The sequence below is a fragment of the Benincasa hispida genome, chromosome 11, assembly GCF_027475165.1.
Source record: "Benincasa hispida cultivar pf3 chromosome 11, pf3_genome.v1.1, whole genome shotgun sequence".
In the NCBI taxonomy this organism is placed as follows: Eukaryota; Viridiplantae; Streptophyta; class Magnoliopsida; order Cucurbitales; family Cucurbitaceae; genus Benincasa; species Benincasa hispida.
Genome location: NC_143488.1, coordinates 36,237,356 through 36,263,599, shown reverse-complemented (window position 1 = coordinate 36,263,599; position 26,244 = coordinate 36,237,356). Strand labels below are relative to the sequence as shown.

At 31.0% G+C, this 26,244-nt stretch overlaps 1 protein-coding gene across 1 annotated transcript; it reads left to right on the top strand.

Annotated features, from left to right (window-relative positions):
- The first annotated feature begins 4,732 nt into the window (after positions 1-4,732).
- On the top strand, positions 4,733-5,230 carry LOC120069587 (uncharacterized). The gene has a single exon (XM_039021377.2). The coding sequence runs from the start codon at positions 4,733-4,735 to the stop codon at positions 5,228-5,230; it is 498 nt and encodes a 165-aa protein (XP_038877305.1).
- The last annotated feature ends 21,014 nt before the right edge of the window (positions 5,231-26,244 follow it).

Below are 26,244 nucleotides of genomic sequence, written 5' to 3'. Positions count from 1 at the left end.
CACAATCATGAACTCGGTACTCGGTTTAGCCCTAACCATGGATGGGGTCTCCGAGTTCATGGTCTCCAAAAACTCCTACCAATTCCATTTTGAAAATCTATGCTATCGAGAACTTCCTTTCAACTCCATTGCCTCACTCACCTCATTACCTCTTTAGTATAACACATGCCTGGTGGGGAATATACAATTACATTGCAAGATGTTGCCATTCAATTTGGATCACTAGTGGATGGAAAACCTGTTATTGAATTGTTGCAGTATGATTGGAAAAATGTTTGTGAGGATTTTTGGGCGTTTGACCGATTGTATTGAAGGATCTAGATTGAGTAACCCATGATTAGCATAACAGTTTACATAATCGTCCTCGATATTGACGAGATCACTTTACAAAGATATGTATGAGTATATATTATGCAACTTATTGAAGGATTTTTTTTTTTTTGTTTTCCAACGAGTTGCACACATTAGTTCACCTAATGTTCATTCCTCTATTGGAAAATTTTGAGGAAGGTGGTAGGTACTCATGGGGTGGTGCCTATCTTATATGGTTATACAAAGATTATGTCGAGCTAGTTGTTCACCAGCTTTAGAAATAACATATCCATTGATACACATGTTGGGTTTTATGTCTTAAAACTCATGGTTTGTAAACAATAAAACTTATTATGAAAATTCAATAAGTTGTTAATGAATATATGTATTGCTTATTTCGTTTTAGAAATGAATCCAATAAACTAAAAAGACCCATGATTATTACATGAGTTCTTGAACTTTATGTGGAGATATAAAAGTGGATCAGGTTTGAGTAAATAGTCAAAATGATCTATAGTATATGAATGAGGTTGGACGCCTTATTCTGCTAACACTATTGGATGTGGCCCACTCCATAGTTGTTACAAAGAGTTGTAAAGTTCTACAGATGATGTGATCCTAATTCGTACATGTTGTGACACTATGCAATGGAGTTATATAAGGTCGGATCACAAAATCAATCACTTTTACTTTATAATGCTTTTTGTTGTATAAGACTGACTATTTCAAAGCAATGACCTAGGTAACTTGACCTTAATCCTAAAATAACTATGAACTTATGTTTATTTGGGATTATTCTTAGATTTGCACAGGTGAGTGTTGACTCAACAACGCCGGTTCAATATACCTCCATTTCAGGAGTAAGACCAAGTAGATAGCTGGGGACATAAGGTACAAGATGGAATTTACTCCTACCCACTTTTAGGGATAGTAGAGAGGTTGTTTCTTTAAATGCTGACTTCGGGTCTTGAACAAGGGGCCCCACCCTCTTATTGGCCCGAGAGGGACTCGGTTTGTTATCAGATCACAAATCAATTGCTCATTAGAGGATCAAAAGGACTTAAGGAACCAGAGATAATCTCGGGGGTAAAATAGACATTCAACCCAGCCGTTATTATGAACAACCTGTGAAGGGATAACTTACCAATCATGATTATATCGAACGAACAAAATATATCTAATAAACATATCCATGGATATAGTCTGAATACTATAACTTTATGTAGTGACATAAATAGGATCAAGTCAACAGTATATAGCCTAAATAATCTAATAAGTATATGGATGAAATTGGGTATCTCATCTTAGTAACACTATTGGATGTGGCCCATTTTATAGTTGTTACAAAGAGTTGTAAAGTGTTACAAACGATGTGATCCACAGATCGTTCATGTTGAAACCTATGAGTGGGGGCATCCTATGCAATGAGTTTGCATATAGATTGGACAACAAAAATAGTCACTTATCTTTATAACGACCGTTTACTGTTAAAACGAACTTCTATTTGTTCGGGATTATCCTTTGATCTGCAAACGGTGAGAGTAGTCCAACAACACTGCTCAATAAGCCTCCCATTTTGGGGATAAGACCAGATGAATAGTTGGGAACATAGCTCTGCAAGATGGAATTCACTTCTACCTGATTTAGGGTTATCAGATAGATTGTTCTCTTAAATACTAATTCCAGGTCTTGAACAATCGGGGTCCTACCTTCTCATGATAGAGAAAGGACTTGATTCATAGGGATATGAATCAAAATTATTCATTAGAGGGTCAGTGAGAACTTAAGGAACAAGATGTATTCACAGGGATAAAATGACTATATTGACCCAACTGTGATTACGAATAACCTGTGAAGGATCGACTTACTATTTATGGTTATATAAAGTGGACATAATATATCTACAATGAGGGGAGTTCAACTATAGGCTATAGTGGAGTGACCCATGAGTTAACGAATGGGGGTTAGATCAGTCTAATAAGTTTAGCCGATTAATCTCGGATCGTTGGAACCCATGATCTGTAGGTCCACGATCGGTCCCCTACTAGCTCGTAAATGCGATAAGCTTTAGAGTAGCTTAATAAATTAATTTAGAGTAGCTTGATAAATTAATTTGAAATGTTCAAATTAGAATTAAACGGAATAGAAGAATTTATATTTAAATATATGAAGATGGATTTGTACAAAAATTAATTTAATATTTGATACTAAATTAATTAGTATTATTTAAAAATTAATTTATGAAATTAATTTGATAAAATTAATAAAATTTTAAATTTTAAAATCAAAATTGAATCGGTTTTGATGGAAATTGAAAAGTTGGAAACATGCACAAATGGAAAAACAAGTTTTTCCATTACCCATCTTCTACTTGCTCACACAAACACCATTTCCTCCTCTTCATTTACTCCAAGCATGAGCTGCAACTCATGCAGTGTTCTTCTTTGCATGTTCACCAGCAATAAATAAAGAAGATTGGAGTGATTTTGAGGCATGTATTCAATATAAATTTAGAGAAAATTTCGTGTTGAAGAAAGGGTTCTTCAAACAAGTGGTGCAGTGAGCTTTTCTCTGGTTTTCCATTGCTTCAAGTTGTTCTTGAGTCCCACAACTCGTTCTAAAGCTTCAAGAGGATAGTAGGAAAGATTTTGAGGTGGTTCACAGTGTTCTTTGAAGAAGACAATTGTTGTTGATCATGATCTTGAAGAGTTCTATAAAGGTATGACTACAAACTCTCTTATATTTGATGAACATGCTTTAGTTTCTGCCAAAATTAGTGAATTTGAATGTTTATTGATCCTTGTTGCTTCTGCTGCATGTTGATACACTCTTACAATTGGTATCAGAGTATCATATAAGCATTCAATTCGTTTTAATTTTGAGTTTGAACCAAGAGTAGCCGGTCCGACCGGTTTTCTTGAGGTTCAGTCTGGTTCAGCCTCAAAGGGTTTTGGCTGGTTCGGTTCAGACTTATCCAGTCCGATTCAAGATGCTAGGGTTCGGTTTGGAGCGGTTCGAGTGGTTTAAAGAGGTTTTGAAAATGTTTGTATTAATTAGGCATCTGTTTCCTTGTTTATGCCAAAACTAAAATCATATCAGTTAGTATTTAATTGTTTATGCATGTGATGTATTTAATAACTAAATAATTCATGTATATGCATATAGTATGCCATGTAAATTTAAAACCCCCACCGTAAGAAGCATGTTACATGCATTGAAAGTATGTTATAAATGTTATAATATATAGTATGCATGTTAGGGTTATATTAGATATTAAATGCCTTTGTTAAATGTTGTGGATGTTTAGCATATCTAAAATTTTGTAAGTTGTTATAAAATTCGGTTAGACGTTTAAAATCTATAACAAAGAACAGTTGCATGCTCACTTAGGTTAACAACTAGTTTTAATCGTTAAAATAGATTGTTACTTATAAAATTCGGTTACAAACTCATGTCGGTTCATAAACATGTCTAAGGTTGGGGGTACTTAAGTGGACGGTTTACAAAGCACCTTCTACCTGGGGATTATGACCGAAAGATTGAGCATTGTTAACTGATTTTATGAGCTTGCATGAGTGATGTGAGGTAATGAAATGGTTTATCACCTAGACATTGTAGGTTAAATCTAATTATAAGCGTTATACTTGGATAAACCTCCTAGACTTAGGTTATTTAAATTTGGCCGTTATACCTAAGTAAATAACCAAATATATAGAACACTTCATTGGAAGATTAACAATATATTTGATATATAGTTATTAGCTCTAACATCCTCAAGAGTTCACACCGTGAGATCCATGCTCGGCTTCGTGTCGCTTTTACCGTGACTGCTCCATTTGGAAAGTGTTTGCATGGGTCAATAACAAGGTGAATGAGGGAGGTAGTTCATAGTAAGTGGGTGAAGAAAATGTTTCAACATTGTCCTATGGTCTCCTCCATTAGTTTGAACCGTAAAATTCCTATGTTGTGACTGCTGTCGTTTTTAGGCAGCACTAGCTAGTCGTTAACCGTGACGATCCCATCAGAGGGTTATAACATAGGATTCAGAACAACTTCAGTAAATAGGGTCTTATAGTACCGTCTTGGGTATTGTCTTCTATTTCGGGGGCATATTCATATCGTTCTATAAGATCTGAAAATGGCGGGTCACACTTACAAGAATTATTAATTGTTAGTAAAAATCTTGACCAAAAACAATAACCAAAAGAACTATTGGAATATGAGTTATTCTAGAGACAGTATTTGGTCAAGAATTATCTTGCTTCTGTGAAGGAATTCTTGACTGCTCCTCGGTAGAAATTGTTCTAAAGCACTAAAGTATCGTTGCAAATAAATAAAGATTTATTGGGTACTTTATTATTTTTGCTAAAAAAGGATTTAAATGCATATTTAATAGAGTTTGTTTAAAAATGCTTCAGCAATGTCGAACTCAATCATACAATTGCTTGCTTCTGATAAATTTAATGGGGAGGGATATTCGAAATGGAAGTCAAACATTAATACGATATTAGTTGTAGATGATCCGAGGTTTGTGTTGACGGAGGAATTTCCTCCGGTTCCCAGTTCAACAGCCAATCGAAATATTCAGGACATCTATGATAAGTGGGTGGGGGCGAATGAGAAAGCTCGGGCCTATATCTTAGCGAGTATATCTGATGTACTCAATAAGAAACATGTGATCATGCCTACCGCCCGTAAAATAATGGCGTCATTACAGGAGATGTTTGAGCAACCGTCACCCTCTGTTAGACACGAAGCCATTAAGTATGTCTATGTTACGCGCATGAAATATAGAACCAACGTAAGAGAACATGTTCTCGATATGATGGTTCATTTTAATGTTGCGAAGGCTCACAGGGTGATGATAGATGAGACAAGTCAAGTGAGCATGATACTGGAATCTGTCCTGGAGAGTTAGCTGCCATTTAGAACAAACGCTGTTATGAACAAAATCACTTATAATATGACGACACTATTGAATGAGTTACAGACTTATCAATCAATGATGAAACTGAAGAAAAAGAAATAAATATTATTTTGAAACCTAAGAAGTTTTATAAGGGGTCTACGTCTGGAATGAAACCCACTGATGATAAGAAGTCTGGTCCTTCTTCTTCAAAGGACAAAACCGTACAAATGAAGAAGAAAGGAAAAGGGAAAAAGGAAGCCACTGCAAAGAAAAATGAAAACAAAACTCCCAAAGGAAAATGTTTGCATTGTGGAGAAGTTGGGCACTGGAAACGTAACTGGCCAAAGTATTTGGCCGAGAAGAAAATAGAAAAGGCAAAACAAGTTAAATCTGATTTACTAGTTGTTGAAACATGTCTAGTGGAGAATTTTCACCTTACCTGGATATTGGATTCAGGCGTCGCTAATCATGTTTGCACTTTTCTATAGGAAACTAGTTCTTGGAGAAGACTTTCTGAAATTGAGATGACTTTCAAGGTGGGAACGGGTGAAGTCATTTCAGCTAAAGCAGTGGGAGATGTCAAGTTGTTTTTTGGAGACTCTTTTATCTTACTTAGGAATGTATTTTATGTACCTAAGATGAAAATAAATCTGATCTCTATTTCCTGTCTGCTAGAAAATATGTATAATATATCTTTTGAATGTAATGAAGTTTTTGTTATTCAAGAGGTGTTCATATTTGTTATGCAAAACTTGAAAATAACTTGTACATATTAAAACTAACTAAAACAAGAGTCATTTTAAATATAGAGATGTTTAAAATGGCTGAGACTCATAATAAGAAGCGAAAAATTTCTCCTAACGCCTATCTTTGGCACCTTAGACTTGGTCACGTTAATCTCAATAGAATTGAGAGATTGGTAAAAAAACGGTCTTCTAAATAAGTTAGAAGATAGTTCTTTACCTCCATGTGAATCGTGTCTTGAAGGAAAAATGACTAAAAGATCTTTTTCTGCCAAAGGTCTACGTGCTAATGAGCCTCTCGAACTTATACATTCGACCTATGTTGTCCGATGAATGTTAAAGCCCGAGGAGGTTATTAGTATTTTGTCAGTTTTATTGATGATTACTTTAGATATGGCTATATTTACTTAATCAGTCATAAGTCTGAAACTCTTGAAAAGTTCAAAGAATTTAAGGCTGAGACTGAAAATCTGTTTAGTAAAAGAATCAAAACATTTCGATCTGATCGAGTTAGTGAGTATATGGATTTACAATTCCAAGACTATCTAGTAGATCATGGAATTCAATCCCAACTCACAGCACCTGGAACACCACAACAAAACGGTGTTACAGAAAGGAGAAATCGAACCTTATTGGACATGGCTCGGTCTATGATGAGTTATGCTAAGTTACCTAAATCCTTTTGGGGGTATGCAATGCATACTGCAGTATTCATTCTAAACGTTGTTCCTTCAAAAAATGTTTCAGAAACATCGTATAAATTATGAAAAAGACGCAAAATGAGTTTACGTCATTTTCGTATCTGGGGTTGTCCAGCACATGTGTTGGTATAGAATTCTAAGAAATTGGAAACACGTTCGAAATTATGCCTATTTGTAGGATACAACAAAGAAACAAAAGGAGGATTGTTTTATGATCCCCAAAAAGATAAAGTATTTGTATCAACAAACGCTATGTTCTTAGAAGATGATCATTTTAAAAATCATCTACCTTGCAGCTAATACTGCAAGAAATGACTAAAGATACTACAGATACATCAATAAGAGTTGTTGATCAAGCTGGTCCATCAACAGCTGTTGTTGTCCTGTCACATCCATTCCAAGAGTTAAGGATGCCTCGACGTAGTGGGAAAGTTATTCAACAACCTGAACGCATATGCATTTAACAGAAACTCAAAACATCATACAAGATGATGGTTTAGTGGATCCATTAACCTTTAAAAAAGCAATGGAGGATGTTGATAAGGAACAATGGATAAAAGCCATGGACAATGAATTGGAGTCTATGTACTTCAACTTTCTCTGAGAACTTGTAGATCAACCACATGGGGTTACACCTATAGGTTGAAAATGGATCTACAAGAGGAAACGTGACCAAACTGGCAAGGTGCAAACCTATAAAGCCAGACTCATGGCAAAAGGTTTTACCCAAAGAGAAAGAGTTGATTATAAAGAAACTTTTTCTCCTGTTGCCATGATAAAATTAATAAGAATACTTCTTTCCATTGCCACATATTATGACTATGAAATATGGAAAATGGATGTCAAGACAGCTTTTCTCAATGGCTATCTTGGTGAAAGTATTTTAATGTCTCAACCAGAAGAGTTCATCGAAAAAGGACATGAACAGAAAGTCTGTAAGCTTAATCGATCCATTTATGGATTGAAACAAGCATCCAGATCCTTGAATATAAGGTTTGATACTGCGATCAAATCTTATGGCTTTGAACAAAATGTTGACAAACCTTGTGTGTACAAGAAGATAGTCAACAAGATTGTAGCGTTCTTAGTTCTTTATGTTGATAATATCTTGCTCACTGGGAATGAGACAAGTTTCCTAGCTGATGTAAAAATATGGTTAGCAACACAGTTCCAAATGAAAGATTTGGGTGATGCTCAGTATGTTCTAGGGATACAGATCTTTTGGAACCGAAAGAATAGAACATTGGCACTATCTCAGGCATCTTATATTGATAAGATGTTGTCAAGATATAATATGAAAAATTCTAAGAAAGGTATGTTATTTTAGACATGAAATTCATTCGTCGAAGGAACAGTGTCTTAAGACACCTCAAGATGTTGAGGAAATGACAAGAATTCTATACGCATCTGCAGTTGGGAGTTTGATGTATGCCATGTTGTGTACACGCCCTGACATATGCTTTGCAGTTGGAATCGTCAGCAGGTTCCAATCCAATCCAGGACACAGTCATTGGACAACTGTCAAAAACATCCTCAAATATCTAAGAAGAACGAGGGACTATATGCTTGTGTATGGACTTAAGGATTTGATCCTTACAGGATACACTGATTATGATTTTAAGACTGTCGTAGATTCTAGGAAATCTACTTCAGGATTAGTTTTCACTCTCAACGGAGGAGCTATAGTTTGGAGAAGCATTAAGCAAAGTTGTATTGCTGACTCCACAATGGAAGTGGAATATGTGGCTGCATGTGAAGCTGCTAAAGAAGCAGTATGGCTATGCAAATTCTTGGTTGATTTGGAAGTAGTTCTAGATATGCACCTGTCTATCACACTGTATTGTGACAATAGTGATGTTGTTGTCAAATTGAAAGAACCAAGGAGTCACAATGTGGAAAACATATTGAAAGAAAGTACTATCTCAAAGATAGTACACCAATGAGATATGATCGTTACAAAGATTGCCTCTGAAGACAACCTTGCTGATCCATTTACAAAGGCCCTCTCGGCTAAAGTGTTCGAGGGCCACCTACTTGGTCTAAGACTCCGAGTAATGTACTCTAGGGAAAGTGGGAGAATATCTATGGTATTAGAGATGTCCTAGTTTATTTTTTTTCCCTTTATGTTTCTCAACATTATATTGTATGTATTTGTTATCACTAGAGTTTTAGTCCAAGTGGGAGATTGTTGGGAATGTCCTAGAACTCGCAGTTCGTGTTAAACATTATATTTATCAATAATAATAAGTTGTTAATTTTGCATTCTATTATGAAAATCCAATAAACATATCCATGGCTATAGTCTGAATACTGTAACTTTATATAGTGACATAAATAGGATCAAGTCAACAGTATATAGCCTAAATGGTCTAATAAGTATATGGATAAAATTGGATATCTTATCCTGGTAACACTATTGGATGCGGCTCACTTTGTAGTTGTTACAAAGAGTTGTAAAGTGCTACAAACTATGTGATCTACAAATCGTTCATGTTGAGACATGAGAGTGGGGGCATCATATGTAATGAGTTTGCATAAAAATTGGACCAGAAAAATAGTCACTTTTCTTTATAATAATCATTTACTGTTAAAACTGACTATTTCATTTATTAAATAACCTAGGTTAACACAATCTTAATTCTGAGCTAGCTATGAACTCCTGTTTATTCAGGATTATCCTTTGATTTGCAAATGGTGAGAGTAGTCCAACAACACTACTCAATAAGCCTCCCATTTTGGGGATAAGACCGAATGAATAGCTGGGAACATAGCCCTGCAAGATAGAATTCACTTCTACCCGATTTAGGGTTAGCAGATAGGTTGTTCTCTTAAATACTGATTCTAGGTCTTGTACAATCGGGGCCTCGTCTTCTTATGATAGAGAAAGGAATTGATTTATAAGGTTTATGAATCAAAATTGTTCATTAGAAGGTCAGTGGGAACTTAAGGAACAAGATGTATTCACAGGGATAAAACGACTATATTGACCCAGCTGTAATTACGAACAACCTGTGAAGGATCGACTTACTGATTATGGTTATGTAAAGTGGACATAATATATCTATAGTGAGGGGAGTTCAACCATGGGCTATAGTGGGGTGATCCATTAGTTAACGAATGGGGATTAGATCGGTCTAATGAGTTTAGCCGATTAATCTCGAATCGTTGGAATCCATGATCTGTAGGTCCACGAGGTCCCCCTACTAGCTCGTAAATGGATAAGCTTTAGAGTAGCTTGATAAATTAATTTGAAACATTCAAATTAGAATTAAACGGAATAGGAGAATTTGTATTTAAATATGATTTAAATATATGAAGATGGATTTGTGCAAAAATTAGTTTAATATTTGATATTTAATTAATTAGTATTATTTAAAAATTAATTTATGAAATTAATTTTATAAAATTAATAAAATTTTCAGTTTTAAAATCAAAATTGATTTTGAAATCAGTTTTGATGGAAATTGAAAAGTTGGAAACATACACAAATGGAAAAACAAGTTTTTCCATTACCTATCTTCTACTTGCTCACACAAACATCATTTCCTCCTCTTCATTTACTCCAAGCATAAGTTGTAAATCATGCAGTGTTCTTCTTTGCATGTTCACCTGTAATAAATAAAGAAGATTGGAGTGATTTTGAGGCATGCATTCAATATAAATTTTAGAGAAAATTTCGTGTTGAAGAAAGGGTTCTTCAAACAAGTGGTGGAGTGAGCTTTTCTTTGGTTTTCCGTTGCTTCAAGCTGTTCTTGAGTCCCACAACTCGTTCTAAACCTCCAAGAGGATAGTGGGGAAGATCTTGAGGTGGTTCATGGTGTTCTTTGAAGAAGACAACTGCTGTTGATCAAGATCTTGAAGAGTTCTATAAAGGTATGACTACAAACCCTCTTATATTTGATGAACATGCTTTAGTTTCTGCCAAAATTAGTGAATTTGAATGCTTATTGATTCTTATTGCTTCCGCTATATGTTGATACACTCTTACAATTCAACCTCAAAATCACTTATTTATTGGTTACTCCTTGGTTTGCATTGAAAAGCTATTTTTCAAAAAAAATTGAATTGCATAAATAGTCTCATGGGATTCGACTCTTGGAATACTTCAAGATTTATTACTTCATCGACATTGTACGGTTGCACTTAGACCACTCTTATTTATATTCTTATCATTCATACACATTTGGTCGATCAATATTATTGTCTAATTATTGTCATGATGGTCAAGACATTTGGTCAACGAAAAAGCCTCTTATATGCTTTAATCACAGAGTGGTTTCACGCAGATTGGGCGCTAAGACAATTCGGCTTAGGACAAATAGTTTCATCGTTGTGTTATATGAACATGCAACTGCACTAGATTGACTTTTGCAATTTTCCAAAAGGTTGAAAACAATTTGGCTTATGATTTCATGCGGATTACATATCGTTGTGGCATGCACATCATGATCATTGTGTACGAGAAGATATAGTAGATAGATCAGTTGTATTTGATGACTATTTACCTTGGTATCACTCATTTACGAGAAGATATATCACACCCGACGACACTTATTTCTATTACATGGTAAGAATTTAATTATCTAATTTTTCAATTAAATTATATGAATATTATAGTATATTAATCTTTTTCTCCATGTAGAATGATTTTGTTCAAGATGTTGGAACAATATTCAATACGATACAATTTACCACATTTAATTCAATGTATGAAAAATGTATGGTAAATATAGAAGATATCATTGAATAGATATGGAGACTTAATGATGCTGACATTGATAGAAGATGTGCTCGTCGTAGACGGAAAAAACAATAGGCCGAAGATATTTTAAAGTAATACGTTAACCAAAAAGGTCCTCACATAGTTAATGATCTGATTCCAGTTTCTCCTGGACACCCCCTAGGACTTCAAACAAATATCACATCAAGTTCTGGTCATCAATAGGTGTATTATGCACGATGATTTCCCATATATTGTAACTCAACAAGATATTGATGATGTAATTCATCATCAGTCACACTTTGAAATACCTATACCTCGTCGTGGGCAACATGAGAGAAGACTACCACTGTATGACACATGAGTTTCTATTGAAGTGTAATAATATTTTTAACTTTTTATGTACTTTTATTTAAATATTATTTTGTTAATCACTTTTCATATTATGTGTCTCCGATTTATATATTTCCGAAAAAAATACATGTTTTTATTGTTTTATAAACAACCTTAAAAAAAATAATCATAAACCTTCGATTTCTTTAGCAACTAAAAAAAGGGCTATAATTGACCTGATACACAATTTTTTGTCTACTCGTGCACATGTACCATGAGTTTTATATATTTGGATTGACGTGGATGTATTGGGTACATGATTTCTTCTCCACCGAGATTATCCTACCTTTTGTCAATACTTTTGACTTCAATCCTAAATCAACATAGTTAATTTGTTTTTTTAATTAGGTTATTAAAATATTTTTTCACAACTACCCTATATTTACCATTTTTTTAAAACTACATTACTCTTCAAATTACCAAAATATGTGCAAAGGGATTTAAAATGTTTGATAAAAGAAAGAAAATTTGTTATTTGAGAGAAATCGTACAGTAACGGAACACACCAAAAATCAGATTTTTAATTATCTCATATTTAGCCTTATTTTGAAGAATAATATAATGATAAAAACTAAAAGAATATTGGAAAATTATAAATATATGGCTGGAATGTGTTTTCTAATTTTCAATTCAAGTAATTATCAAATTAAGCATCGAAACACCTCTTCCACTTTTTTTTTTTTTTTTTTTTTTTTTAAAATATATTTTTTATCAATTTTTTTTTTCAAAAACCAAATTACCAAGTTTTGAAAATTATGTTTTTTTAAACAAATTTTGGTCAACAACTTAACTCTTATACTCAGAAAAGAAGAAAACTAATGCAAAAGGTTGATAGAAAGTAGATTTAATTTAAAAAATTTAAATGGATACCAAAATAGGATCTAGATTTTATTTAACACAACTTTCACTCATAAGTTTTTTTGTTTAGTAATCTCCTTTCTATCTACGTTTTCAAACATCAAGATAAGTTTTGAAACCTTTTTATCTAGAGATGTCCAATTTTCCTACGGGGACGGGGTCTCGTGGACCCCGCCTCGAACGGGACGGGGATTCCCGATTAGACGGGGAATGGGGGAGGGAGTGGAGGCAAAAAAATTTTCGTGAGCTAAACGGGGACGAGGACGGGGTCCTGATTCGCTTCTACATATTTATTTAGTATAGTTATCTAATGTTATGTTATTATTATTATTATACAAATATTACATTTAAATTTCAAAGTTGATTATTTATTGAAAAAGATAATGAATATGTTTAAATTGAATATTTAAATTTAGATTATATATGTGAATAATTTGATTTATATTTATTTCTTTCTACTAAAAAAAGTAATTAGCTTTTTTAGGTCAAAATTTGAGCAATTTATCTTTAAATTCAAATTGTTATGTAAAACCATAATGAACAATTTAGTGATAAAGTTAATTATTTAATTAAAATTTGCTCACGTTAGTGATTTAAATTAATTGAATGTTTACAAAAAAAGTAACGGGAAAAAATTCCTCGCGGGGAACCCAATCCCTGCAAATTTCCCGCGGGGAAGCCCTGCCCCGGTCCTCATGGGGAATTTCACGGGATGGAGAATGAAATGAGGAGCGGAGAGCGGGGATGGGGAATGACATCCCGGCCCACCCCATGGACAGCTCTCTTTACCACCTCTCCAAATTTAGATATGAACTCCAACATCTTTTTAAGAAAATTGAACCAAAGAAACGAAATTGGGAAAAAACGGACCTAAGTTTCAAAAAACAGAAACTAAAAATGAAATGATTATCAAATGAAGCCTTAGTTAATATTTTGAAAAAACGAGAGGAAATAATGAGTATAGTTCATTGGTTACTGACATATACTACCTCCCCATGAAGCTTAGAGATTCAATCCACATCCCCATATTTATTGCACTAAAAAAAGTTTGAAAAAAAGGATATAGTGCTAATCCAACCAATAATTTACTAGTATTACTTGTATTGAGTGATGATTTCATATAATGTCAAAGGAGTGGATCGGATTGGAAAGGAGTGTATTTTTTTTTCTCAATACTATTCAAGGTTAATAGTACAAACACTATACCAATTGAGTTATGCTCATTTTGGCGAGTGGAGTGTAGTCATTAACTTAACTCTATTTCTTGTTTGGACCAAAGACTTCTTAAACCCATTATGGACTTCATGATTTATTAATATCAATTAAATGATTTTACATTTTGAGTCCCACTACTAAACAACTCCCCCGATTAAATAACTCCACTCAATTATTCTAAATGTCTCTACATGTTTTGTTGATCTAACAAACGTGATTTTTAGGAATGTGAGCATAATAAGTTTCTTTCCCAAAAAAGCTAGATGAATTATAATAAAAAAAACCTTCCAAAAAAGAAAAAGATTAAATGAATTTAAATTAAAAAAAATTGGAGCCAAAAGTTAATGACAGATATAGCTTTTTGGGGGGGGGAAAATATGATTCTTATTAGATTATAAAGAAAACCATATTTTTAAATCACCAAAAGTGTCCAAATGTTTGTATTAAATTTTCAAGGTTCTTTAGTACTTATGATTATTTCTCTTATGTAGACCCAAAATTTTATTTGGTTAAATTAATTTTCAAATTATTTAAATATAGAGAAATTATTTCAAATAGTAAAACATAAAAAAATATTTACGAGATATAACAAAATTTTAGAACTATCAATGTTACTGAGTCTATCAGCGTCTATCAAAGTATATCATTAATAGTTCTAAAATTTTACTATATTTTATAAATATTTTAATTCATTTTTTTATATTTGATAACAACTATGGGCACTTAGAAAAAAATGATATTTAAATCTACTGGGTTCAAGTTGACGGCTTAAGCAATAAAAGCATTAATTATAAAACTACACAAAAATTAACATTTCCTAAGACATACATTCTAAAAACAATAATGCACTAGCTTTGAGCTGGATGCCAATATAAAATGAAATGTTATTAAAAGTAGACAAGTAGGATAAGAAGCCTTACATTCTAGTATGGTCCAAATTACAAAAATATATCTTATGATTGAAATTAATTTATATTAATTTTTATGAGATATTTATAATGAAAATTTAGTTCTACACATATATAAATTATTTATTAATTTGGAGAATAAGAACATACCCTAGAGTTACCATTGATTGAGTTTATAAGTAATTAAATATATCTCGTAGACAAATAGATATATGTAGATTTAACTCACACTAATTGAAAGTTTAAGAATTTATTAGACATAAAATTAAAAGCCAACTAAAAGATACAAATCCTAAAATTTATAGATAAAACTTATAATTTGACCTAAGAAATTTTATAGCTATGTATTTCTTTTTTTTAAAAAAAAAAAAAAAGAAAAGAAATTTGATTCCTAATATGATCTAATTATCACACAAATAATGCAAAAAAGTTGTTTATTATTGTAATAATGCTTTGAGAAAGATGGCAAATAAATTGGGATTTTTTTCCTTCTAATTAACAACATAAGGAATAATAATGAGTTCATTTGAATTGGGAAAATTGAAGGATTAATTATGTGAAGTGGAAGTCCTATACAAGTTACTTTTGATATAAGTCTATGTTTTGAATTTATTTTGAAAGTGTTAAATGAGTTTAAAGAAAATAATTTTAGATATTTCTTTTTTGTGTTTGGCAAAATTAACTAATTGTGAAAGAAATATGTTTCTAATTATTTTAAAAATAGATTCGTGTACCTTTTTATAACAAAATTTAAAATTTCCATTTTATCTTTATAAAAATTAGGATTCAAATTATCCAAAGTTAATATATTTTTCACATACAAGCAAATTCTTTATCCTATTCCTTTCCAACCAAAAAAAAAAAAAAAATTATAAAAGAATTTTCAAAAATAGAAAAATAAGGAAAATTATTTACACAGAATAACAAAATTTTAATATTCTTTGATAGAGGCTGATAGAAGTCTATCAGTGTCTACAAGTGATAGAAACAGTCTATTACCGATAGACGTTGATAAATGTCTATCAATATTTTTGTTACTATTTCTGTAAATAGTTTGACATTTTTTCTATTTGTGAATTTTTTTCTTAATTTACATGATTAGTTGACGACATCTTTGGTTTTTCTTAATTGAAAAAAAAAATATTTTTTCTTTAAAATTACCATCGTTAAACCATGGTTTGTCTTAATAGTCAACAAATAATTTAGGGTAAATAAAATATTAATTTATATTGATATTTAAACATTTTAAACAAATTTTAAAGAAAAATATTTTAAAAAAATATTTTTTAAAAATATAAATTTATCAATAATTTCATGCAAATCTTAATAGAGGTCAATTTTAGTCATTATAAATCAATCGCAAAAATTTAGCGTTGATTTGTCAAACTCTAACATACTTCTTAAGTTTTAAATTAAAAAAACCTACCAAATACTCATTTACTTTACATTAGGTAGTTGATTTTTTATACAACAAAATTGATAGCAATAATTAATTTAAAAATTACAAAACAATCTCAAACTAAATCTTATATATCCAAAGTTTAGATATCCAAATTTCTCATTTTTCACACGTCGTAGATATAACACATTGAGTTTAAGAGAGTGACACGAATAAACTGAGATCATATCTGAATGAGAGAGATCCTGAGAATATGAAAAGAAACTAAAAGTCACTATCTATACCAAAACCTTCCTGTTCGTTGGCTCAATCATAGAAACTATAAAGTTAAGTATGCTTAACTTGGAGCAATTCTACATTGGTTGACCTCTTGAGAATTTTCTTAGGAAGCATGTGAGTGAAGACAAAACATGCTGAAGGATCCGTGTTGGTTTCTCATGAAGACATTCAAGACGAGTAAGGAGTTTAGAACTTAGAAAGAAAAAAATTGTTAATGAAACATATTAATATGTAATTAACTAGTTTAATGTCCTTTTATCATGTTTGATCTATAATTAGCCCTAATTAAAAGAAACATTCACTATATATTTTATACGAAAGGGACTTTTTTTCTGACCCCTCTCTTTTGAAACAAATACGAAAGGGACCCTTAATATTCAACAAGAGAGGCTTTTCAAAATGGATAATCAAAAGTGAGAGAGAGAGAGAGAGAGGCGAGTAGCACGCTTTTATGATTGAAAATGTAAATACAATAAGATCAATATTTTTGATATATTCATTCTACCAAACTCATTACTATATATGAAAGAGATGCTATACATATCAACACTTTTTAATCATGCTAACTAAATAGAATAATAGATAATAGTCTATCGCGGTCTATTGTAGATAGATTTTGATATTTTACTATTATTTGTAAATATTTTTAACAATCTTATCATTTAAAGTAATCTCCTTAAAAGATATTTTTATTCTCGTAATTTTGTAATTATGAATTTGTGTGACGAGAGTAATATTGTATCCTAGTTTCTATATATATATATATATATATATATATATTATTAAGATTCTGAAATCTCTTACTTTTTCTAACATGGGATCCTCAAGATGCCTTATCGAGATGATTCCTCTTTAATCTCACCATTCTTAGATTGGATCCTAAATTTTTGTTGTTTATTTTGACTGAATGTCTATTTAGACTTCATGTATTGTGATATCATATTAGATAATGTTGAAATACCTTGAATCTATTTGTTGGTGCTTCGAATAACCAAGTACGAGGGTCGAGCAACGCCCCCGAAACCTATTCAGAATTCATATTCAGCATATTTATTTATTTGTAGTTATTTACGATTATGACCCTAGGGTTTAGAGTAATGCGCTATATAAACTCTCTAACCCTAGAGGCGCCATTTTGATGTAATTTTCTGAAAACATTCTCTCTAATAATACTGTTCTCTCTCTCCCGTGGACGTAGCTAACACACTGTTAATGAATCACGTATATCTGTGTGTCGATCTTCTCTATCTCTACGATCCTTTTTGTGTTCTTTAATTGTCGATTTCGTAATAGATAATATGAGGTTTCATCTCAAAACTAATTAATAATGAAAAGAGTAGTTAATCTATTCTTTAGGTCCGTTGATTTTTTTCAATATGAAATTTAAAGAAATCATAAGTTAATAAGACAAAAATAAGATGATTCCAAAGCAATTAAGTTGAGTGAAACGAAAAATGTATATTATTATGTGTTGCACGAGTGGCAAGCATTAAGGGAGCTGTCGCATTCTAACTTAGCTTACGGGTTCAGCAAGATACCAAAGATAGAATAAATGTCAATTTTTGTGGCCATTAATGAATTAATTTAGGTGCTATGTAACTAAGGTTTTATTTATTTATTTTAATTTGTAACCCTAATGATGTTGAAACCACAAGAATCTTGCTGTCGTCCCACTTGCCTTGGGTCATAACTCAGCCATAATAGCAAGCTGTTCATGAATCATACATATAACTTAACCATATCCACCAATAATGTAATTAATTTTTCAAGACTTCATAATATATTCATTCATCTTCTCAACCACACACCTAATTTCTAGAATAATACTTGGTTTATACAGACTGCATTTAGGTCTTATAAACTCTATTTTTATCCTTTGAAATGTAGTAGCGAATAACGGGTTGAGATATTAGGTCAAATTCATGATCAAACAACAAAATTTGGGAGTGGGGGACTTAATCCAACCCAAACAAATCCCAAATTGAAACTTAGAACCCAACTTGAGAGTGGAGGCTTAATGTTATAGGTAGATTTGGGCAAGAGGGCACAAGGAGTTTGCAAATTATTTGATAAAAAAATAGCAAAACTCGAGCTAGAAAACTACACCTTAAGACCTAATTATGCATGGGAAGAGGGGAATTGGGTCAAGGCCCAAACTGACTTGCTCGACCTTGGCCTCGGCCTCAATCAAGAATGAAGGTGAGGTCGACCTTCCAATTTGATGAATGGGGCATGCTCCAACTTATTTAGGCTTTAGAAAGAGGATAGTTTTGGTCAAAAGCCCAAATTGACCTCCTTGGCCTTGGTCTCGGTCAAGGATGGAGTTGAGACCAATCCTCCCCTTTTGATGAATGTGGTATGCTACATACATGCCTTGGTCCATTTGGCTCAAGAATTAACCTAATATGAGGCGAAAACCCTGATATGGATGCCATAGATTAGCATTTCACTATAAATACATCATTAAAACTTCAAAGAAGTTGGTTCATTCTCTTTGCTGTAAATTTTTGCTACAACTCAAAGTAGCTTACTGACTTAAGTATTGAAGGTATTGTGGTAAGTACCATACTGGTGCTTAGAGCCTTCTTGTTTTGCAGGTTACTGTCTTCTCTGAATCATAAATTCGCCGTTGCTATCAGGTGAAAGTCAAGAATATCAACCATGACTTTACGACGATGGTTGCTAGGCATGAGGTGGCAAAATTTGATAATCGTCGACGGTGGACGACAATGGTGATGGTGGTAGCCGGATTGGCGATAAGTTGTGCAAGTTGATATCTTAGTTATGAGCGTGACATGAGAATAACTGGTTTGATGGATAAATACATTTTAATTTGCTATACTTGGGGTGAAGTACTACCTAGTCAACACTATTGATGTGTCCAATTTCAACTACAATTTAATGATATAATTGGTACTTGGAAGACAATCCACATATTGATCTCCTTTATTATTTATTTATTCATTTGCATTAGCTTTCTTTACAGAAAGAGCCATTAATATATATATTAATTTTTTGATCTACCAATAATTGAGACCAAATTGAGATATGTCATTAAATTAAAATTTCTTTTTAACAAAGAAAATATATGATTCCTTTACCCATAATAATTAGGACCAAATTGGCATATGCTTTGGAGTTTGCCTATTTATTATGTTTTATTTGAAAAAAAAAGTGTGTTATTCTTGTATTTATATCCATTAAATTATTAAACTTTTCTAATTAAATCAATTTTAAATTTTCAATAAGAATCGTTTATATATCTAACTCTCATTTATTGTCAATTTGGTAAAAGTTAGATTTGTAAAAATCTACACGTGTTTGAGAATTGATAATAATCGTAGGAAAAAGTCTAAATTGATTTATGCTTATGGAAATGTAAATGTTTAATTGATACAAATTATTAGTTTCCAAAGATATTTGTTGAACGAAATTTAAAAATTTTAAAAATGTAAATTGATACATCTATAAAAGTTCATAACTCCTAATATTTTTCTCTAAAAAGAAAATAACATTATAAAAACCATTCTAATTGATGACATAAAGTCTAAAGAACACTTTTTTTTTTTTTGGGAAAACTTAAAGATGAGTTTGGTGCAATAAATTAGAGATGAGTTGGAAGCAGCTGCCATACACTGAATCTAATGTGTGACCATTGGTATTTTGAATTGAACTTATCTCATATGGACTTAAAAATGATTATTTAGCCAAAAACTTAGCTCATGTACTAAAAAGGAACTTTTTTTTTCGCTAACAAATAAATTTAGATCATAAACTTTAATTAAAAATAATTTAGTCAGGGTCATGCTTTCAATTTATTTGTTTGATAATCCATTATTATTATTATTTTTTATTTTTTATTTTTAGTTTTTACAATGGTTAAGAAATTTTAAACAGAAAGACATATGGTTTTTGTTTTTGAAATTGTGATAACGCTTAAAATGTGTTACCATTTTCTGCTTAACTCGAGTATGTTCCTATATTTTATGTATTATTCAATGATTTTATAGTTATCAGATAATCTAGAGGTTGAATTGAACGTTAGGGAGAAAATGAAGTTAAAATGGATCAATTTGGAGCTCTAACAAAATAATTAGGCCTAAAGATACAAAAATTACAAAACTGCCATTGAAGTAAAATGTCACGGTGCCAGTCGGTGCCAAAAATAGTAGGTAGCAGATTATGACAGCGCCACAACGCTTTGCACGGTTATAAAGTTAGTAGTTGAGTAATTAGGTCATATCTTTTGATTTGGATGGTTGTTTTGGGCGATGACCACTCATTTTTTTCATTTTTTTTGTCCTCTATCTATCTACAACATGAGTTTTAGATTTTGAGTTAAACATTTGTATGTAATTGGGCTGAAAGATGATGAGTTTTAGTTTTCTCATCTCCATGGAAAGGTAAGGATCCCAATTCCTAGTTCTTGAAGTTTTCTTCAACCGTAACTTTGTGAGACTTATGCTAAACTATAAATCTTGATTGTTTATATTTTTTCCATGTATTTTCATCTCGGAATTATATTCATGGTTGTGTTTGTTTGAGATTGTTTGACAAACTAGTCAAAGTTACAAGAGTGATTGTTATAGCTCTACACCTAATACGTAATCATTAGGTTCTTCAATCACCAAGTGACAAAAGTTAAGTTAGTGCTGTAAATTGATTTGACAATTCCAAATCATAGCATTCTTCGAACTAACTTAGAAGAGATTCGCAGCAGACACTTAATTAGAAAATTTTGAATTATTTTGTTCGTCTTAGCTATATAGCCCTAAATCTTAATGCTAATTGATTTGCATGGCTAGGATTGCTTTTCATCTAAACACGAAAATCAATTTAATTAATAGGACGTCCATTTAGTTTTTCTAAATGCAACAGGCTAAGCTTCGACAATATAGAAGTTAATCTAATGAATCTATGATCAAGCAAGCAATTGGAGATACATCTAAAAACTAGGATAGACCTCTTTTACTTTTCTTGCAATTAAAATTCACCATTTTATTTCTCAATGCACGTGATTCAATCCCACACAAAACCCCACCATTTATCACTTTAACTATATAATTAACTTTGAGAAACTAATCTTCACGTTTTTTTGTAAATTGATTCAGTCTTGCCACTTGTACTTAGTAGTATGAATAGTATTGATGAGTATAATATAAATTTCATTTAATTATTGGTCAGCTACATCAAATTGGACAACTGTATATTATAAAATACAATGAATTATAACAGTGTAAGTGGCTTTTGGTTGAGTGGTTAGGTTAGGTTATCAATTTTTCTCTCCAATTGAATGGTATTATGTCATTTAACAAGCAATGCTTAATTTTTTTAAAATAAGTCCAAAGTTCACAATTCAAAATGAAACTATTTTCATATATTTTGTCAATATGTTTACTTTTTAATAATAATAATAATTTTTTTAGTTTAAATCTCATTTTGATCCATAAACTACGAATTTTATTCTATTTTGATTCTTAAATTTTCAAAATGTCAATTTTAATCCCTAAATTTTTAAAACATATTTATTTTGGTCTGTGATGCCAATAATATGTTAAAATCTTAACAATCAACAATGTAGTATCTCATAATCTTTACTTTCACCTTCACCGAACAACTACGTTTCTACCAATGGTGAAAACCCAAAAATATAAAAGCAAAGAATTACGTTTCTACCGATGGTGAAAACGAGGGCATAGGTAATTTCTCAATTTTAAAGCAAAGAAGCATAGACAAAATATGCAGTTGAATTCCATGGTAGTAGTGAGAGCAAGGAGGTACATTGAGATGACATGGATTTTAAAAAATTACCCATATAAAGCATAGCTTAATTTGGTAGCACATCATATATATGGATACTGAGATAGAAGTGGCCACTTCATGAATCTGTTAAGTTTTTAACAGACTATTGACGGTGGGGGCTAAAATAAATATGTTTTAAAAATTTAGAGTGTTTTAAAAATTCAGAGGTCAAGATAGGAAAAAGTTCATGAGATTTAAACCTTTTTTTTTTTTTTTTTATTACTTCATTTGAATTGTAATTGATTGCATTTAAAAATTGATATTGTTGTTTTATCTGGGTTTTAATAAAGATTCAAACTAAAAGAGTCATCAAAAATTATTTTTTTATTATTTGGAAAAAAAAATAATTATAAAACATATATTTTCTTTTTAGTTTTTTAAAAGAAAATAAAAAAATATTACCAAAGATAACCCTAATATATTACTTGTTAGGTAATCGAGCTTCTTTCATATTACTTTTTTTTAATTAATTAAATAAATGTAAAAATAGAGTGACGAACAAATGGATTGTTGTCCAGTAGAATGATCATTATCTTGAAAGCAATTGCAACACGACTTTGTTCGAAGAGATCGAAAATAGATAAAATAAGAAATCTATGTCTTTTCAAACACTAAGAGCTAACCTTACTTATGAAGGAAAATTTAAATATGTTCCACATCTAATCTTTAAATTTGTAATGTTTGTCATGAAACTAAACCTTTTGTAATGGTAAGAATCATTTGTAACGTTCAACATATTAAATCTGTATCATTTTGGTCAAAATGTAATGCCTAACTTGAGATGTCTTTTTGACAAGTCATTATGTACAATGGTAAGTCATTTCCATCATTAAATTGTTGCGTATAGAGTGATCTTGTTAAACGACATGTACAACAATGACTTTGAAAGATAATTCCATCTTAATAGATACAAGGATAAAAATAAATTTCTAACTTTACTTTTTTTTTAAAAAAAAAAAAAAAAAAATTTAATTTTGTAATGGGTGATTTTGGACCGAAGTGTGTAATTGACATTTAGCGCAAATAGGAACGAAAAAGTCAAGAAGAAGCGTGTAGGGATTGAAAGTGGCAACTAAAAACCAAAATGAGCCTAGGAAAAAAGGGGGTTGGCTTAGGCCAGCCTAAGCTAGTGTGCTCCGCTTGGCCAAGCTGAGGTTGAGCCTCTCTAAATTTCCAACAGGGTTTGCTTTTCGTATGTCCCGACCTAAGAGATCATTTTGGACTCGAAATATTGTCTAAGTAAGATGCTCAACCTTGGCTAAGGCCGAGGCCAACCCTAAGCCAAACATGAAATTCGACATACTCTTTAGTTCTTGAGGCTATCTAATTATTCTAAGGTGACTCTGAAATCCTAAGGAACAACCTAGAGTTAACTTTCTTTAAATCCAAAGGAACAACCTAGAGTTATCTTTCTCTATAAATACATCAGTATAACTTCATAGAGGTAACTTGAGTCATGCTCTCAAACTCTTTGGCTTCTACACTATTTCACTTTCTAACTTAATCATCAGAGTGTGTAGGACATGCACCACAATGATGTACAGGTCTTCTCTTTTGCAGGTCACATTCTTCTTCTCTTCAAACAAATTCGCTGCTACTGTCACGTGAAGGTTAGGTGTATTCTCTTCTGTCCAAAATTTGGCATCGACAAATTTCAACAACAATTATCATAAAAAATTGGTTTCTATTTGCTCGTTGAATTAATTCCAAGAACATAGTTAGAAGTTAAACTACATTCTTTTGTCATTGTCCTTTAACCTTTATATGTCAAAAAAAAGTTATAAAAACGTCAAATTGGTTGAAAATCGTGAAATTAGATTGAGATATAAAGGCCCCAAAGTGAGCATAGCTCTGTTGTTGCAGGTATATGGATGTGTTAGTGACCAAAAGTTGTGTGGTAAAATGAAAAAATTCCTTTCAAAATGCTTGCAAATAACTAGCTACATTGATCAAAGTGTCAAAGTGAGCTTAACTCAACGGTAATTAATATAACTTTCTTTCTTAGAGATGGAAGGTTCGATGCTCCATCTTGTTGTACTAAGAAAATATAGTTAGATTGAAATCTAAAAATATAGTGATTCTAACTTTCGATTATGTTTTTATTTCGCCTCTAAAATTTCAAAAGTAACACTCCTGTCACTTAGATTTAGAAAATAGTATTTTTTTTAAAATCATTGTGTGGTGAGAAATTTAAATATCGATATATATTTTAGATAATTATTAATGTATTTTCACCTAAACCATATTGGAATTAACAATTTAGAAAATAGTTTCAAATGATCCCTAAGAGAAGTTGACTGTTAGTTGATTAAATAAATAAAAAATGACATGGCATAATTTGAGGTGATAAGTTTTAAATGGCATGACAAATTTGATTAATTATAGCATTGGTGTGTATTCCTCTTCCTTCTCCTTCTCTTAATACAAATTTTATGTGGGTTGAAATATATTAATTTTAGCAATTTTTGTTATTTCCCTCTTTCTTAATCATAAAATAAAAACTTAAAAAAAAAAAGAAAAAGAAAAAGAAAAAACTAAAAAAAATCTTAGACATCAAAGTAAAACGTAAGGTGGAAGGAATACAAACTATAAAAATATAATAATTTAATGTTTAGAAAATAAACTCTTCAAACGTGTCTTTTAAGGTTGAAAACAAAAAGTTAGTCAACAAAATTTAATGATTATTGTCAAGTGCTTGTTTTATCTCATTGTGGACAATACGAGCGAGTCCACTTTAACCTACACAATTATTATTAATTATTTCCGTTAAAAGTGAATCCAAATTTTTACAAAGATAACAAAATGTCATGATTTAGTGATAGATATCGAAAGAACAACGACATTTTGTTATATATAAAAATATTTTCAATAGTTTTGTCATTTAAAATAATTTTTCTTTTTTAATCTAAATTTGAAAATTTTTCTTTTTAACGATCTAAAACATCACTTTTATATATATATATATATATATATTTTTTTTTTCTCAACATATTATAATTATAATTATTTTTTAGTATAACAATTGTGGAGATGGAGATCGAATATTCACCTTCTAAAGAAGAAGATGATGTCAGTAACGATTGAGTTATTTCAAAATTCAAATCATTCCAAAGTATTTTTTTTTTCTCAACACATGAAATGGTATTTCAAAATGGCGTTATAATAAAGTATTATAAAATTATCCACTTAAATTTATTAGCATCATATAGATTTGTGCCTGCGTGCAAATTAAAGTTGTTTTTTTGATCAAAATCTTTCTATGTGTGTGTGATTTTTTTAAAGATAATGTTTGTATATTTGTGTGTACATATATAAATATATATATTATATATATATGTGTGTTTTTTTTTTTTTTTTTGGAAAAAAGAACTAAATTCTATGCAAACTCATGGCTATTGAATAAAATTTAAAAAATCATTGAAATTATTTTAGTTGTAATTTTTTTTTGGAAAACTATGGAAAATACGAATACCTATAAATAAGGTATGGTAATAAAAAGAAATACCCATTTTGTATGTTATATTGCAATGGCATAGTGAATTTGTAATGGAGGAGGGTGAAAATTTAATTTCCAGTTATATCCTTAGTATATATGTGTAATTATTATTAAGTCATCCCAACTTATTTCTGAGTTGTATTTTCTACTGTAATTAAAAATATATTTTTTAATAAATAATTATTGTTTTGTTTGTTTTTCGTTTTTTTTGCTTTTTTAAATAATCAATCTCGTTTGGATTCTATTGTATATGATATATGTGTCCCATTTTTACTCTTGCAATATATCTTAATATTTACAACTAGAGATATCTTCTATAGCTAAATAACTATTATTTTGTTTTTTTTAAAGTTTTTATTATTTTTTTTTAAACAAATAAATCTTGTTTGTATTCTGATGTGTATAATTCATGTCTCATTTTACCTTTGGTATATCTTAATATTTACAAATGAATCTCCCTAAGTAAAAATTTATATATATATTTTTAAAGATATATTTTTTTATCCTTG